Here is a 14366-nt window from a genome sequence, read left to right as displayed (position 1 = left end):
TAGCTCAGCTTGGCCAGTCTCAAACCTGCTCACTTCCTGCCTATTCTGCCTCAATGACTGGCATCCCATCCATTCAGCAGTCCAAGTCCACAGCCTAACTGCTATAGAGGATCCTTTCTTTAGATCAGACCCAAGTATTCGTCACCTGTTTCAATTAATTGTACTTATCCATGCTGTCCCCATGGCCTTGGTCAATGTGGTTTCCAGCCTGATTTACTAAAAGTCTCCTGGCTGACTTCCCTGTGTTACTTGTTCCCCTACAATTCATTTAAAAAAATTCAGAGCCATTGTGTTTTCTGCAGAAAGGCAACGGAGCAAATTGGGGTAAGTTTGGGCCGTTCCCTGGTATGGAACACTTTAGTTAGAGGAAGATGTATTCAAATCAGTGGTCCAGAGAGAGAACCTTTTAAAAAAATAAACACGAGCTAGGGTGCAGCTCAGCAGGAGAGTGCTTGCCTAGCATGCATGGGACTCTGGGTTTGATCCCCACACCACAAATTAAATAACTAAATAAAAAATATTTGGTATTTCTACTCCCACTTCCTGCATGGGGGGCAGGAAATGTTCCTCCCTTTTTTATCCATTTCTCCCCACTTTTATCCAGTTATACTAAACTGCCTTCCTAACAAACTTTACTATCACTTTTACTAAAAAATATATATGCACAAAGGCAACTCTGTGCTATCACACAGGTCCTGACCATGTGAGAACCAGGATGATGCCAGTCCTGTTTTAAACTTCTCAAAGCAAGCTGGGTGTTGTGCACATAACTGTCATCCCTGCACTCAGGAGGTTAAGGCAGGCTGACCTTTTGAGATAGAGGCCAGGCTGGGCTATATAGTGAGACCCTGTCTCAAAAAAACCAAAAACTCAAAGTCCTATGTAGTTGACAGATTAAAGTCTGCATTTTCCACATGGTTACATGATTTTCCTTGACCTAATTCTGTTTTTTTTTTGTTTTTTTAGCAGCACAAGTAGGGATTTGTACACTGGGAACCCAGGGTCTTACCTATGCTAGGCAAGCACTTTACCACTTGAGGAAACCCCTGACATGATCTAAGGTGCCTTCTTCTTCTTTGTGGAACTGGGATTTGAACTCAGGGCCCACACCTTGAGCCACTCCACCAGACCTTTTTGTGATGGATTTTTTAAGATAGGGAATCACGAACTATTTGTCTGGACTGGCTTAGAACCTCAATCCTCCTGAGCTCTGCCTCCTGGAGGCTAGGATTACAGGCATGAGCCACCAGCCCCTAGAGCTAAAGAAGCTCTAGGCCTTCTTTAACTTCTCCATGATACCACTTGTCATACGTTTTGCTTATGCTTTGCTCTGTTCTAAAACCTTCCAATCCCTGTTTCCCTGGGGTCCCCACAAGAGGGAGCACACCTATTCCTCCTCCACCCCTCCCCCAAATCCTAGGACAGAAATGCAAATACTTACTATGGATGTGTCAGGTCCTTGAACTTCCACATGCCTCTTGTCCCAAGAATGACCCTCTGGAAACTAAGGCTGGATGCTGGTTGTTCATACCTGTAATCCTAGCTACTCAGGAGGCAGAGATAAGGAGGATCAAAGTTCAAAGCCAACCTAAGCAAATAGTTCTCAAGATCCTATCTCCAAAATACCCATCAAAAAAAGGGCTGGTTAGGCCCTGGGTTCAAGACCCAGTACCACAACAACAACAAAAAAAGAAGCTAGGCCTGGTGCTGGGGACTCATGCCTGTACTCCTAGCTACTCTGGAGGCAGAGATAAGAAGGATTGTTAATTCTAGGCTAGCCTACCTAAAAAAGGGCTGATGGAGTGACTCAAGTGGTAGAGCATTAGCCTACAAGTGTGAGGCCCTGAGTTCAAACTCCAGCACCACCAAAAACAAACAAAACAGAACATCAGGACACAGAGGCTAAAAGAACTCATTCTGTGTCCCTGGGAGGTCATGGTGGAGCCCTGGTGAGATGCAGGTGGTCTGTCTCCAGCAGCCATGCGTTTAGCCATGCCTGAGGTCTTCACTTACTGTCACTTTTTCCAGGAAGCAGTCCTGATTCTTCCATTCTAGGCTGGGTGACTTTCACATTATGCCTCTGATTCCTCTCCTATCTTTGGTGTTGTTGGTTCCTAATTTTATCAGCCTTCTTTGAGAATGTAAACTCCATGAGACAAAGGGTGGCTGTTCAGGAATGCCACCAGCAACTTGGAGTTTTGGTAGCACAGTGTATTGGGAGAGGGGGAAATTTTAGGTGATAGACTCACCTCTTGGGTGACATGTTTCTGGAAGTGGGGGGGCTGGGTTTGATGGACATTTTGGAATCTTGCAGTGATGATAAGAAAGATTCTTTCACTGGGTGCTGGTGGCTCACCCTGTAACCTTAGCTACTCTAGGAGGATTGTGGTTCAAGATCTGCCTGGGTAAGTAGTTCATAAGACCCTATCTTGGAAAATATCCAGCATAAAAAAGGGCTGGCAAAGTGAATCAAGTGGTAGAGCTCCTGCTTAACAAATGTGAAACCCTAAATTCAAACCTCCCTTCCCCCACACAAAAAAGATTCTTTCCATAGCTGTACTACTACTGAGAATTCTCTTCTGTTTAGGCTCCATTGGCTGATGCCTGCAATCCTAGCAACTTGGGAGGCTGAAATCAGGAGGATCCAGATTCCCACCCAGCCAAGGTAGGTAGTTCAGGAGACCCCATCTCCAAAATAACCAGAGCAAAATGGACTGGAAGTGTGACTCAAGAACACCTGATTTGCAAGCATGAAGCCCTGAGTTTAAACCTTAGTCCCACCAAAAAAAAAAAAAAAAAAAAAAAGAAAGAAATCTAGGGCTGTACCTCAGGGGGAGAGCCTAGGATGTGTGAGGCCCTGGGTTCTCTCCCCAGCACCACTTTAAATGAATTAAATTTCTCCCCTGAAAAGAAAGATTAGAAAAAAGAGCAATTTGTGCTGGGCGTACTGGTGAACACCTGTAATTTCAGCACTCAGGAAGCTGAGACAAGAGGATCACACGTTCAAGGCCAGCTTGGGCTATATAGTGATACCCTGTCTCAAATCAAAGAAATAGTATATCACAATATAGAACTAGAAAAATGTTGAATTTCCAAACCACCATTTATTTAAGGAGTTAGCTTTTCAGTATCATTTTCTCCTGTCACCATCTACTCCACCTTAATTTAATGAATACTTTGTAAAACAATTTTTTTTTTTCTGGTGGGACTGAAGTTTGAACTCAGAGCCTCACACTTGCTAGGCAGGTACTCTACCTCTTGAGCCACACCTCCAGTCCATTTTGCCCTGGTTATTTTTTTTGGAGCTAGGGGTCTCTCAAACTATTTGTCCAGACTGGCCTCAAATGGCAATCCTCTTGCTCTGAGCCTCCCAAGTAGCTAGGATTACAAGCAGGAGTCCCTGGCACCACGCTGTAAAACAAATTTTAAGTATATTCATGGGAAGGGGTGTGGTAGTGGGGGACGTGGCACAAACAATGTATATACGTGTGAATAAATGTAAAAAATGATAAAAAGTATATTAACACATATCAAACTACGCTCTAGAGATACAGCAAGTTCAAATTTGTGGAATAACAGTGTTTTCTAAAAATATTTATTTTGTATTTTTTCCATTCTTTTATTATCGAGTGATACAAAATAACTGTCATGCTATAAATGCCCAAGCATCCAGCTGGTTCTCTCACCCCAAAGCCACACCCTACTCTTCCTCCAGCTCTGCTCCCCTCTTCATCTGCCCAGGGACACAGTCCTGGATGAGACACAGCCGGGAGCAGGAAGGGACAGCACAGTTTAGAAAAATATGGAACATTTCACGAATTTGGGTCTCATCCTTGCGCAGGCTTCTCTGTAGCATTCCAATTTTAGTATATGTGCTGCTGAAGTGAGTAGTATTTTGTGCTTTTCTATTAAAATGTATTTAGTTTTTAAAAAGAAAAAAATGTACAGTGGTATTCACAGTCTTGTCAGTGACCCACACTAAAAACATAAACGTCAAGAAACATGGATAAATTCTAAGAGCTCAGAAGTTTCAGGGAAGAATTATTAACAGGTGTACAGAACAAGCTTCTATTCCATCTCTCTGCTCCACAAATCCATTTACTATATTGTCCTCAGATAGAGGATGTATCAGTTATTAAACTGATAAGAACATATACTGCACATGATAGTAAGCAAAAGTCCAAGAAGTGACTTTTTTTTTTTTGAGACAGTCTCACTGTGTAGCCCAGCCTGGCCTTGAACTTGAGATCCTTGTGTCTTAGCCTTCTGAGTGCAGAAATTACAGGCATGTACTACCACGCCCAGCTGTAAAATACATTTACCAAAAAATGTTTACAATGGTCCTGTAGTCCTAGCTGCTCAGGAGGCCGAGACCCTATCTTGAAAAAACCCATCACAAAAAAAGAGCTGGCAGAGTGGCTCAATCAGTATGAGTGCTTGCCTAGCCAGTGTGAGACCCTGAGCTCAAACTTCAGTACTGCCAAAAATTTTAAGATGGGAAAAATTGGGCTGGGGTTGTAGCTCAGTAGTAAAGAGCTTGCATGGTATGTTTGAGACCCTTGGTTTGGTCCCCATCATCACAAAAGGAAAAAAAAAGATTTATACTACTGGGAAGGATCCAGTAAAGAGGAAAAAAATGGATGAAATTGAAGAGAGAAATTCTGAGTTATGACAAGGAGTAATCAAATAGGCACAGCATAAATCCAGACACTGGCTTTAGGGAGCTCATTTACAGTGAAAGGAAGGCAGAATGTGTAGGTTCACAAATGGATGTAGGTCTATTTCTTTCTCTCTCCCTCCAGGTTCTTACTGTATATTCCAGAATGGCCTCAAACAAGCAATCTTCCTGCCTCAGCCCCCTAAGTGCTAGGATTGTAGGAATGTGCTATGTGTCCCCGAACCAGTTCTTTTTTGATTACTTTAAGCAAGCAAGCTCAGAATGGTAATAACTGCTGTGGACACGACCATAACAATTTTCCCACCGGATTTTCTACATGCTGCCTTGATAGCAATCAACCTATTGGTAACAATATCACCCAGTAGAAATAACTGTAAGACTGGTTGAGTGACTGAAGTGGCAGAGTACATGCCTAGCAAGCTAGCAAATATGAGGCTGAGTTCAAACCCAATGCCACTAACCCCCCGTCCTCCCAAAGAAACCACCACAACAAAAAACCTGTGAAATAACTGTGTACACCACAGGACTTTCCCCTTTTCCTTTTTATTTTTTTTGGCAACACTGGGGTTGAATTCAGGGCCTCACTGGCTATACAGATGCTTTTACTGGTTGAGCCACTCTGTCAGCCCTTTTGCTAGTCCTTTTTCTGTAAATGTGTTTCTTTTGAGATAGGGTCTCATGAACTATTTACCCAGGATGGCTTCAAACCTTGATCCTCCTGGTAAGCTAGGAATACAGGCATGAACGCATGCCTGGCCTGTTCACAGGACTTTTCTTTTTTGGTGGCACTAGGATTTGAATTCAGGGCCTCACGCTTGCTAGGCAAGCATTCTACCACTTGAGCCACTCCACCAGCCCTCACAGGACTTTTTTAATATCTACTTCATTGCTAATGAGCTTTTTACAATAGTCAAATACTTTCAAACATAACACTGTAACATTTGCATGTAATTGTATGTAGCAGGGTTCCTTCCTAGTTGTTGTGCTTGTTAGTAGGGCTGGTGGGACAACTGAATTAAGCATCTTTTATAAAGGGAGAGATGATCTTGATGGGCCATGAACCAATCATAACAGGTAACAAATAAAGCATTGTTAAATGAAAATTTATTGACTTAAAAAAAAAGGAATGAAGGTAAGAGAGGAGGAAAAGTTTGAGGAGGGAACTGTGATTAGAGAGTGGAACGGGACCTAGCCTGGGAAAAATAGTGATTCCCAGACGGCAAGACTTGAGGTCTGGGTTAGCAAAGAGCTTTGTAATAAGAGAAACTGGAAACAACCCAGGGGAACTCAATAGGGCATTAGCTCAGTAAATCACAGACTGCAACAGGATCTTGTTATTAAACAGAATGAAGTGGGGGTGGGGCGTGGCTCACTGTAAGAGTGCTTGCCACTACATACGAGGCCCTGGGCTTGATCTCCAGCACTGCAAAGAACTTATTTATTTTTTGCTGTTCTGGGGCTTGAACTCAGGATCTACAGCATGAGCCATTCCACCAACCCTTTATTGTGTGTGAGATGGGTTTTTTCAAGATAGGGTCTCACAAACAATTTGCCCCGGCTTGCTTTGAACCGCCATCCTTCTGATCTCTGCTTTCTAGGTGGCTAGAGTTGCAGGTGTGAGCCACCGGTGCCTGGTCAGAATTTTTTTCATATATTTATATCTCTTTTCTTGGGGGTTGGGGTGGGACTGGAACTTGAACTCAGGACTGCTTGAGCTATACCTGCAGTCCATTTTGCTCTGGTTATTTTGGAGATGGAGTCTTGCAAACTATTTGCCCGATCTCAGCCTCCCACTAGCCAGGATTATAAATATGAGCCACCTTGTCCAACTTCCCTTTTTTTTTCTTTTATAGTTCTAGTGCGGTTCATTATGCAATTTTCATTCACCCTCATTACCCCTTCTTCTCCCTACCCTCTCTGCCCCCCAACAGTCTTCCTTTAACATTCATGTCTTATTGTTATAATTACTTTTACTATTATTATCATTGTTTTTAAGTCTGCTGTTTGTTTTTCAGAGAAAAGGTTTTGCTAGTTGCTCAGGCTGGATTTGAACTCCTGGGTTCAATGGACCCCTGCCTCTGCCTCCCAAATGCTGGATTACAGGCACATGCCACAACAACCAGCTAAAGTTTAAAAAAGTGAATAGCAGAAGAGAAAAGTGGATAATGGAATTTCAAAAAGAAATTTCATACTGGGATTTGAACTCAGAGTTTCCACTTTCGAGGCAGGTGCTCCATCACTTGAGGTATGCCTCTAGCAGAAAAAGAAATTTCAATAAGGCCAGGTATGGTGGTGCACATCTGTAATCCCAGTACTCTGGAGGCTGAGGCAGGGGGATCAGGAGAATCCCAGGGCAACCTGGGCTACATAGCGATACCTTTTCTCAAAAACAACAGCAACAATGACGACCTCACAACAAAACCAAACCCAAGGGCTGGAGGTGTGGCTCAAGTGGTAGAGCACCTCCCTAGCAAGTGTGAAGTCCTGAGTTCAAACCCTGGTATGGCAAAAAAGAAAAAAAAAAGCTTAAACAAAACAAATGAAAAACCAAGTAGCAAAGAAGTTTAAATAGCCATGAAAAATGATGAAGTTGTGTACAATAAATTTGAATAAAAGCAGGACTGGGTGCCTGGTTCAAGTGGTAGAGCACTTGACTTGTATGTGCAAAGCCCTGGTTTCAAACCTCAGTATAGAAAAAAATTTGAATGAAGACAATTATGTATTTCGTTCTAAAGGCTTATGACTAAAATAAAACCAAAATGAAAGTTAGGCCAGGTGTGGTAGTGTCTGTCTCCAATCCCAGCCCTCAGGAGGTAGAGACAGGAGGACCATGAATTTGCAGACAGCTTGGGCTACATATAGTAAGACTGTCAATGGGCTTTGCAGTGTTGTGTTCGCTGTTCACAGGAAGGAACATTGTCTGGGAGGTGCTGTGTGATACGTTATGGTGGATGCCCACTCAATGCTTATTAGGAGAAGTATCTAGATCTATTTTGACCAATTGAGAAGTGTTTGTAGCACAAGAGAATCTGAACTTGGCCTTTACAAAGGCTCTGAGATGAGCCCATCTCATAGGAGGACTCAGACAGGCCAATATCATTGGAACATCAGCAGGGAGAGTGGTTAGGGACCTGGAGTCAGACCAAGAAAGTCCTCAAAGGCCACGCTATGGTGTTCAGGTTTTAGCCTGTGACCAGAAATTATTAAATATGAGATGCTTTTTTTTTTCCTTCTCAAAAGGTTTGAGTGTTATTTTTGGAACAAACTACTATTTTGCAGTGCTGGGGATGAAACCAGGGTCTTACACATGCATACTTTGCAAGCTCTCTTCCGCTGAGCCGTCTCTCCACTTAACCTAGTTAATTCTTCAATAGCATTTGAAAAATCGGTGACCCTGAGTTCAATCCCCAGAAAAGAAAAAAGAAAAAAAAAATAGCATTTGAAAATCTACTATTAATTTGTTCAAAACCAAAGAAACAGGGCTGGTGGGGTGGCTCAAATGGTAGAGTGCCTGCCTCACAAGTGTGAGGCCCTGAGTTCAAACCCTATCAGAAAAAACAAACAACAACAACAAAAAACCCAAAATGAACAAAAACTAAAATCAGAACTTCGTCATTGCTACCTCCTTAAACTTTTCAGGGCCTTCCCAGCTTTCCCACACACAGTCCGAATTGTCTCACTGACAAAATGTGTGCTTGTGCTTCGACTTGCCTCCTCTGTGGACATCCTTTGTTTGTTTCCCTCTGCGAACATTTTGTGTGTGCATGCCTCAAGGCAGACACTGTGTGGAGGGCTCTCCATGTACAAACTCTTCAATGTTCCAGTGCAGATTAGGCTCCTTTTTATTTTTAGTTGAGAAAACAAAACTGTAGTGAAGTTAAGTGACGTGGTGATGTGCCCAATGTCATTTGACTAATAAGTAATGAACTAGAACTAAGCCAATGAATTTGACTCTTTTTCTTTTTCACAGTACTGGGATTTGAACTCAGGGCCTTGTGAGCCATGCCTCAGCCCCAATCTGACTCTTGATGTTTAGTTACGAAGGGTTCAGTTAGAAGAATGAAGTGAAAATAGATGGGGAGTGAAGATTAACTTCCTTGGGCAGTTTATTGCTTCATTGTTTCCCACACCACACCACTACACAGTGGATATAGATCTTTAGAACCTATTTATTTAAAAGTGATTTTAATTAAACATTTTTTTGTGTGGCAAGTTCTCACACATGCTAAGCATGTGCTCAATCACTGAGCTACACAGCCAGTCAGTGTTTGTCTCATTAGACTATGCTGGCATTTCAGCTACTTGACAGGCTGAGATAGGCAGATTACTTCAGCCTAGGAGTTCAAGACCAGCCTGGGCAACCTAGGGAGACTGTTTCTTTAAAAAAAAAATTGTTATAATGAATTACTCTCTCCTGTGCTCCTAGCCCTGCTGTCAGCACCTTGCACATCACAGGTGCTTTAATACCTGTTTGTTGCATGAATAAGTGTGTGTGGGTGTTTTTTGCATTTTGTGTACTGAGGACAACTCTCAGGTAGTTGTAGAATTTATGTCCACACACTGGTAGTTTTTTTTTTTTTTTTTTTCTGGGATAGTAGAACAACAAAAGAAAAAAAAAAATGCAGCCTTTTCATACCCAATTGCTTTAGAGAAGCTGGGAAGAGAGCAATTCACACTTGATGATCCTCCATCAGATAAATGAGCCGCACCTGAACCGCTGGCTGGGCAGTTGCCTCACAGCACTGTGGCTGCCTCTGTTCACCCAGAAGCCATGCTCCTTTCCTCGCCTCTTCTGCCTCTGGCCTTCCTGTTAACGCTGGCTGTGGGCCAGACGCTCCAACTTCAGGAATATGACTTTCTCCAGTTTCTGGGTCTAGACAAGATGACATTACCCCGCACCTTCCAGCCTGTGCCTTCCATCTTGAACAAAATATTCCAGGACTGGGAAGCTGCAGCCACCGCCGGGGACTGGCAGGACTTGTGCTACGTGAAGGAGCTGGGTGTCTATGGGAACTTACTTCGACTTGTCCCAGACCAAGGTAAGGAACTTGGAGTGTTTCCAGAGGAAAATCTAGGAGTGGTATGAAGAAAGAAAAAGGGAGCGGAAATAACAGGTAAGGGTGGTGGTAGAAGGCCTTGTGCTGGTGTCTTGCACAATTTATCTCATGTAATCCCAAGCACAATCCCTAGAGAAAGACAAGTATCCTTATCAACTTTTTAACAAGCAGGAAATTAAGGCTCAGACAGTAGGTAACCTGTGACCCAGTCAGGACCACACAGCTAGTGTGTGAACCAAGAATTCAAAGTAGTTTTTTCTCCGAATCAATTACCCTGTGCTTTAGATCAGAAGAAAGAGGAGAGTGGAATTGGAGCTCAGTCTTCCACTTTTTTTTTTGTTTGTTTTGAGACAGGCCTCGAACTCTGGATATTCCTGCCCCAGCCTCCAGAGTGTTGGGATTATAGGTATACCTAAGCAGAGGTGAAAATCGAGCCCAGTTTGCTCATGACACACTTGACACTCATGACAGTTTGCTCTTCTCCACACTTGCTCATTTCCTCCCCCTTCTTTTTTGTATTCTGGGGTTCCAGCGTAGCCCCTTGTGCATGCTAGATAGCACCTTGCCACAGAGCCACACTCCCAAGGTTCCTCCCTCCCATTACTTTTGTTGGGTGCAAGATTTTTTTTTTCTCTTGATTTGTGAATACAGGGCAATAACATACACACTGTCATTCTGTACATAAGGATCTGAGTGAAGGCTGTTCAATGGTTTCCAACCCCACCACCTACTGAGTTACCCAGGTCTTCTGCTAAAAGTCATTCTTCCAGCCAATGCCAGTCCCTCACCCTACTGCCCAATTCTTATTCAAAGTTTGGGTTGGGGTTGAGAATCTACATGTCTATGCATCCTTCCTGGTGGTTCTGTTGTAGAATTGAGAGGTGCTGTTAGTTTTACAGCAGGTAGAGAGAAGATTTGAATATTTACTTGTCTAAGAAGTATTTATTGGATAACTACTCTGAACTTGGAGTTGGGTTTGGCTTTGCAGAGATTAACACTGAAGTCTGTCCTTTTTAAGTGTTTGTAGAAGACAGTTACAAAGAGGTGATTTCCACGAGTTGTATGATATGGTGTAGGCTCAGAGAACTCCTCTGGGTAAAGGATAGGTAGGGGACTGTAAAGGAGTAGTTGAAGCTGGGCACCCGTGGTTTACACCTGTAATCCTAGCTACTCAGGAGGCAGAGATCAGGAGGATCGAAGTTCAAAGCCAGTCTGGGCAAATAGTTTTCAAGACCCTGTCTTAAAAAAAACCCATCACAAAAAGGGGCTGGTGGAGTGGTTCAAGGTATAGGTCCCCCTGAGTTCAAGCCTCAGTACCACCCCTACCCCCCCAAAAAAGTCTAATGGCATTAGAATGAGAGGTGAAGCCCAGCAAAGCTTCCCGATTCTGGACTCTGTAGCATCACCTCTTCTCCTACCCGGGTATTGGGCAGGACCCTTCTAAAGAAGGTCAGTCTTCAAGGAAGAAGGGAAAGAGTGGCCTGTCTTTTTTTTCCATTTTTTTCCTGAAGTGCCACAAATCAAGGCCTGTGCATGCTAGGTAAGTGCTCTACCACTGAGCTACATCTCCAGCACAATGTCTTCTCTCTCTCTCTCCCCCTCCCTCTCTGCCTCTCCAGATGCTCTACCACTTGAGCTACTCCATCAGCCCTTTTTTATATTGAGTTTTTTCAAGATAGGTCTCATGAATTATTTGCCCTGGCTGGCCTTGAACCATGATCCTTCTCATTTCTGCCTTCTAAGTAGCTAGGATTACAGGTGTGAGCCACCAGTGTCCGCATATTTTGACTTTATATCATATAGGTAGATATGAAGTAAAAAAAAAATACTATGGTGACTCTCCCATGTCTGTTTTCCCATCTAGGTTTCTTTCTTTACTTAAAGAAGCCATTCCAAGATGACTATTGTTTACAGAAACTCCTCTACTTCAATTTGTCTGCCATCAAAGCAAAGGAACAATTGACGATGGCCCAGCTGAGGCTGGACTTGGGGTCCAATTCCTACTATAACCTGGGGCCAGAACTGGAACTGGCTCTGTCTGTAGTTCAGGAACCTCACAAGTGGGGCCAAGTCACCCCTACACCAGGCAGAAGGTTTGCTTTGCAGTCCATACTGTGGCCTCAGGGCGCCCTTCGCTTCAGCCTGCAAGATGTGGTTCAGGGTTGGAACAGCAACCCCCAAAAGAACTTGGGCTTATTTTTGGAGATAATGGTCCAAGAAGGCAGAGGGTCAGGTGTAAATTTCCAGCTTGAGGACATCTGCACCAGGCTGAGACGTTCTTTTCATGCTTCCCTGCTGGTGGTGACTCTTAACCCTGAGCAGTGTCAGCCTTCTTCACGAAAAAGGAGGGCAGCCATTCCTGTCCCCAAGGTTTCTTGCAAGAATCTCTGCCATCGTCATCAGCTATTCATCAACTTCAAGGATCTGGGTTGGCACAAATGGGTCATTGCCCCCAAGGGGTTTATGGCAAATTACTGTCATGGAGATTGTCCCTTCTCACTGACCACTTATTTGAACAGCTCCAATTATGCCTTCATGCAAGCACTGATGCATGAGGTTGACCCTGAGGTCCCCCAGGCCACCTGCATCCCCACAAAGCTGTCTCCCATCTCCATTCTTTACCAAGACAATAATGACAATGTCATTCTTCGACATTATGAAGATATGGTCGTTGATGAATGTGGGTGTGGGTAGGATGTCAGAAGGAGGGACATGAGTGTTCTCAGAGCGAATCCTCCAATAAAGTTACTGTCTTGCATATGACCTTTTGGATCTGAAATGTCAATCTGTCATAATTACTAATGACTGTAATAGCACACATGTACACTAATCCTGGAACCTAATAGTATTAATCAATGTCACTAACATACTCATTATGCATGGGATGGCATATTAGACTTGGGAAGGAAGGAGACTGGCAGTTATTGATAGACTTTTATACCAGGAGGCTTTATTCTATGTGTTACCTTACAAATGTTATTTCATTTTTCTTTGAGATAGGCCTTCTTATTTCTGCTTTATAAATGAAGAAACTGAGTTTTAGAGAAGTTAAATAAGTTTTCCTGCCACCACCAGCTTTCCCTAGCAGATATCGTGGACTAACAGTGTTGCCTTAAAAAAAGAAAAGTTCTGCCAGGTGCCAGTGGGTCACACCTATGATCCTAACTGGTGCAAAGCCAGCCCCGGAAAATCATTCTTGAGATCTTATCTCAAAAAAATCAAAAAAACAAAAAAAAGGTCTGGTGGAGTGGCTCAAGGTTTAGGCCCTGAGTTCAGGCCCCAGTACCACAAAAAAAAAAGTTTCCCGTTATGTGTCAAAAATGTAAAAGGTTGGCATAGTGGTTCATGCCTAGCACTCAAGAGGCAGAGGGAGGAGGATCGCAGGTTCCAGGCTAGCCTGAGCTACATAGAGATGTCTATGTGCTGATTGGTCTAAGAAGACACTAGTCCAGAAGACTCCAAGTTCTTGTGTCATCTGAACAGAGAACTGGACAGAGACACAAATTGCAAAACAGTAACAAGACTTTATTGGAAGAAAAGGAAAGAAAGAGTGAGGAAAAAGAGAAGAAAAGCACTGCCAGAAAAGCAGAGGGCCCCTGCCTGATGGCAAGGAGGCATTGATTAGCAAAACTTTATTGAAAAGAAAGGAAAGAAGCAGTGCTTTCCAGGTGGCACAGAGGCATTGATTTCTTAGTTTAAGTCCAACTTAAGGTGGGAAAAATCTGGGCAGTCCTTAGGGAGGGGCTAGGATGGGTGGCAGGTTTAATTAACACAGCCTTGTCACATAACAAGAGGAATTCTGCAAATGTGCTTATGATAATTTTTGGCCTTAAATTGTATGAGATGTGACCCATATTCATGAGGTCCTCAGTAAAAGGACTTGGCCTGGGAGGTCAAACTGGGGTCAGGCCTGTAATTTTTTTTTTTTTTAAACAAGGCAGACCCAAAGGTCCCTATTCTGAACTCTGTCTTGCAAATATATATATTTATTTATTTTCTCCTCCCTTCCCCCACACCCTCCCTTACCCCCCTGCCCCCTCCCTCTCCCCCCCTACCCCCTTGCTAACTGGCATGCAAATATATTTATGACCGACAGGGTATTTACAATTTGGAGGGGATTCATGCTTTAGAGATGGTTCAGGGCTTAAGAGAGTCCCTGGTAAGGTATTTTCCCTGCCTGCTAAACTGCCTCAGTGAGACCCAACCTCAAAGTACCAAAAAAGAAAAAATGATTGAGAAAAATAAAACAGAAGAATCTGATATCTAAATCACATATCTAGATCACACTGTACAAATAATTTTGGTTTTTCCTTTCCTCATCATTATATGATATGGCAGAAAAAGAGTTCTAAGTGGGACCGAGGTTGGAACTCAGGGCTTCGAACTTGCAAAGCAGACACTGCTGCTTGAGCACACCTCCAGTCCATTTTGCTCTGGTTATTTGGGAAATGGGGTCTTCAGAATATGTGGACTGGCCTCAGAACCATCCTCCCTATGTCAGCCTCCCAAGTAGCTAGGATTTCAGGTGCAAGCCACCAGCGCCTGTGATAGAATTTTTTCAAATCACTGATATTTACCTAACTTGTCTGCACTGTCATTCTTTAGGCATACTATAATTAAAAGACTGTTTA

The 14366-nt window shown here is 43.2% G+C and overlaps 1 protein-coding gene, 1 non-coding gene and 1 pseudogene across 2 annotated transcripts; 1 reads left to right on the top strand and 2 right to left on the bottom strand.

The window, feature by feature from the left end:
• Window positions 1-3796: 3796 nt before the first annotated feature.
• On the bottom strand, window positions 3797-3891 carry LOC141424448 (U6 spliceosomal RNA; annotated as a pseudogene).
• A 110-nt stretch (window positions 3892-4001) lies between these two features.
• On the bottom strand, window positions 4002-4192 carry LOC141424366 (U2 spliceosomal RNA). Its single transcript, XR_012449312.1, has one exon. It is a non-coding gene; the product is annotated as a U2 spliceosomal RNA (small nuclear RNA).
• A 5198-nt stretch (window positions 4193-9390) lies between these two features.
• Gdf3 (growth differentiation factor 3) lies at window positions 9391-12498 on the top strand. Its single transcript, XM_020160362.2, has 2 exons — window positions 9391-9717; window positions 11600-12498. The coding sequence occupies exons 1-2, from the start codon at window positions 9450-9452 to the stop codon at window positions 12427-12429; spliced, it is 1098 nt and encodes a 365-aa protein (XP_020015951.1). The 5' UTR covers window positions 9391-9449; the 3' UTR covers window positions 12430-12498.
• The last annotated feature ends 1868 nt before the right edge of the window (window positions 12499-14366 follow it).

The sequence above is a fragment of the Castor canadensis genome, chromosome 6, assembly GCF_047511655.1.
Source record: "Castor canadensis chromosome 6, mCasCan1.hap1v2, whole genome shotgun sequence".
Taxonomy (NCBI): Eukaryota; Metazoa; Chordata; class Mammalia; order Rodentia; family Castoridae; genus Castor; species Castor canadensis.
The sequence above is the reverse complement of the archived record's forward strand: the minus strand, read 5'-3'. Positions and strand labels throughout refer to the sequence as shown.

Coding starts and splice junctions, on each gene's coding strand:
- Gdf3 (XM_020160362.2), top strand. CDS start 9,450: ATGCTCCTTTCCTCGCCTCTTCTGCCTCTGGCCTTCCTGTTAACGCTG. Junction 9,718..11,599: donor TCGACTTGTCCCAGACCAAG/GTAAGGAACTTG, acceptor TTTCCCATCTAG/GTTTCTTTCTTTACTTAAAG.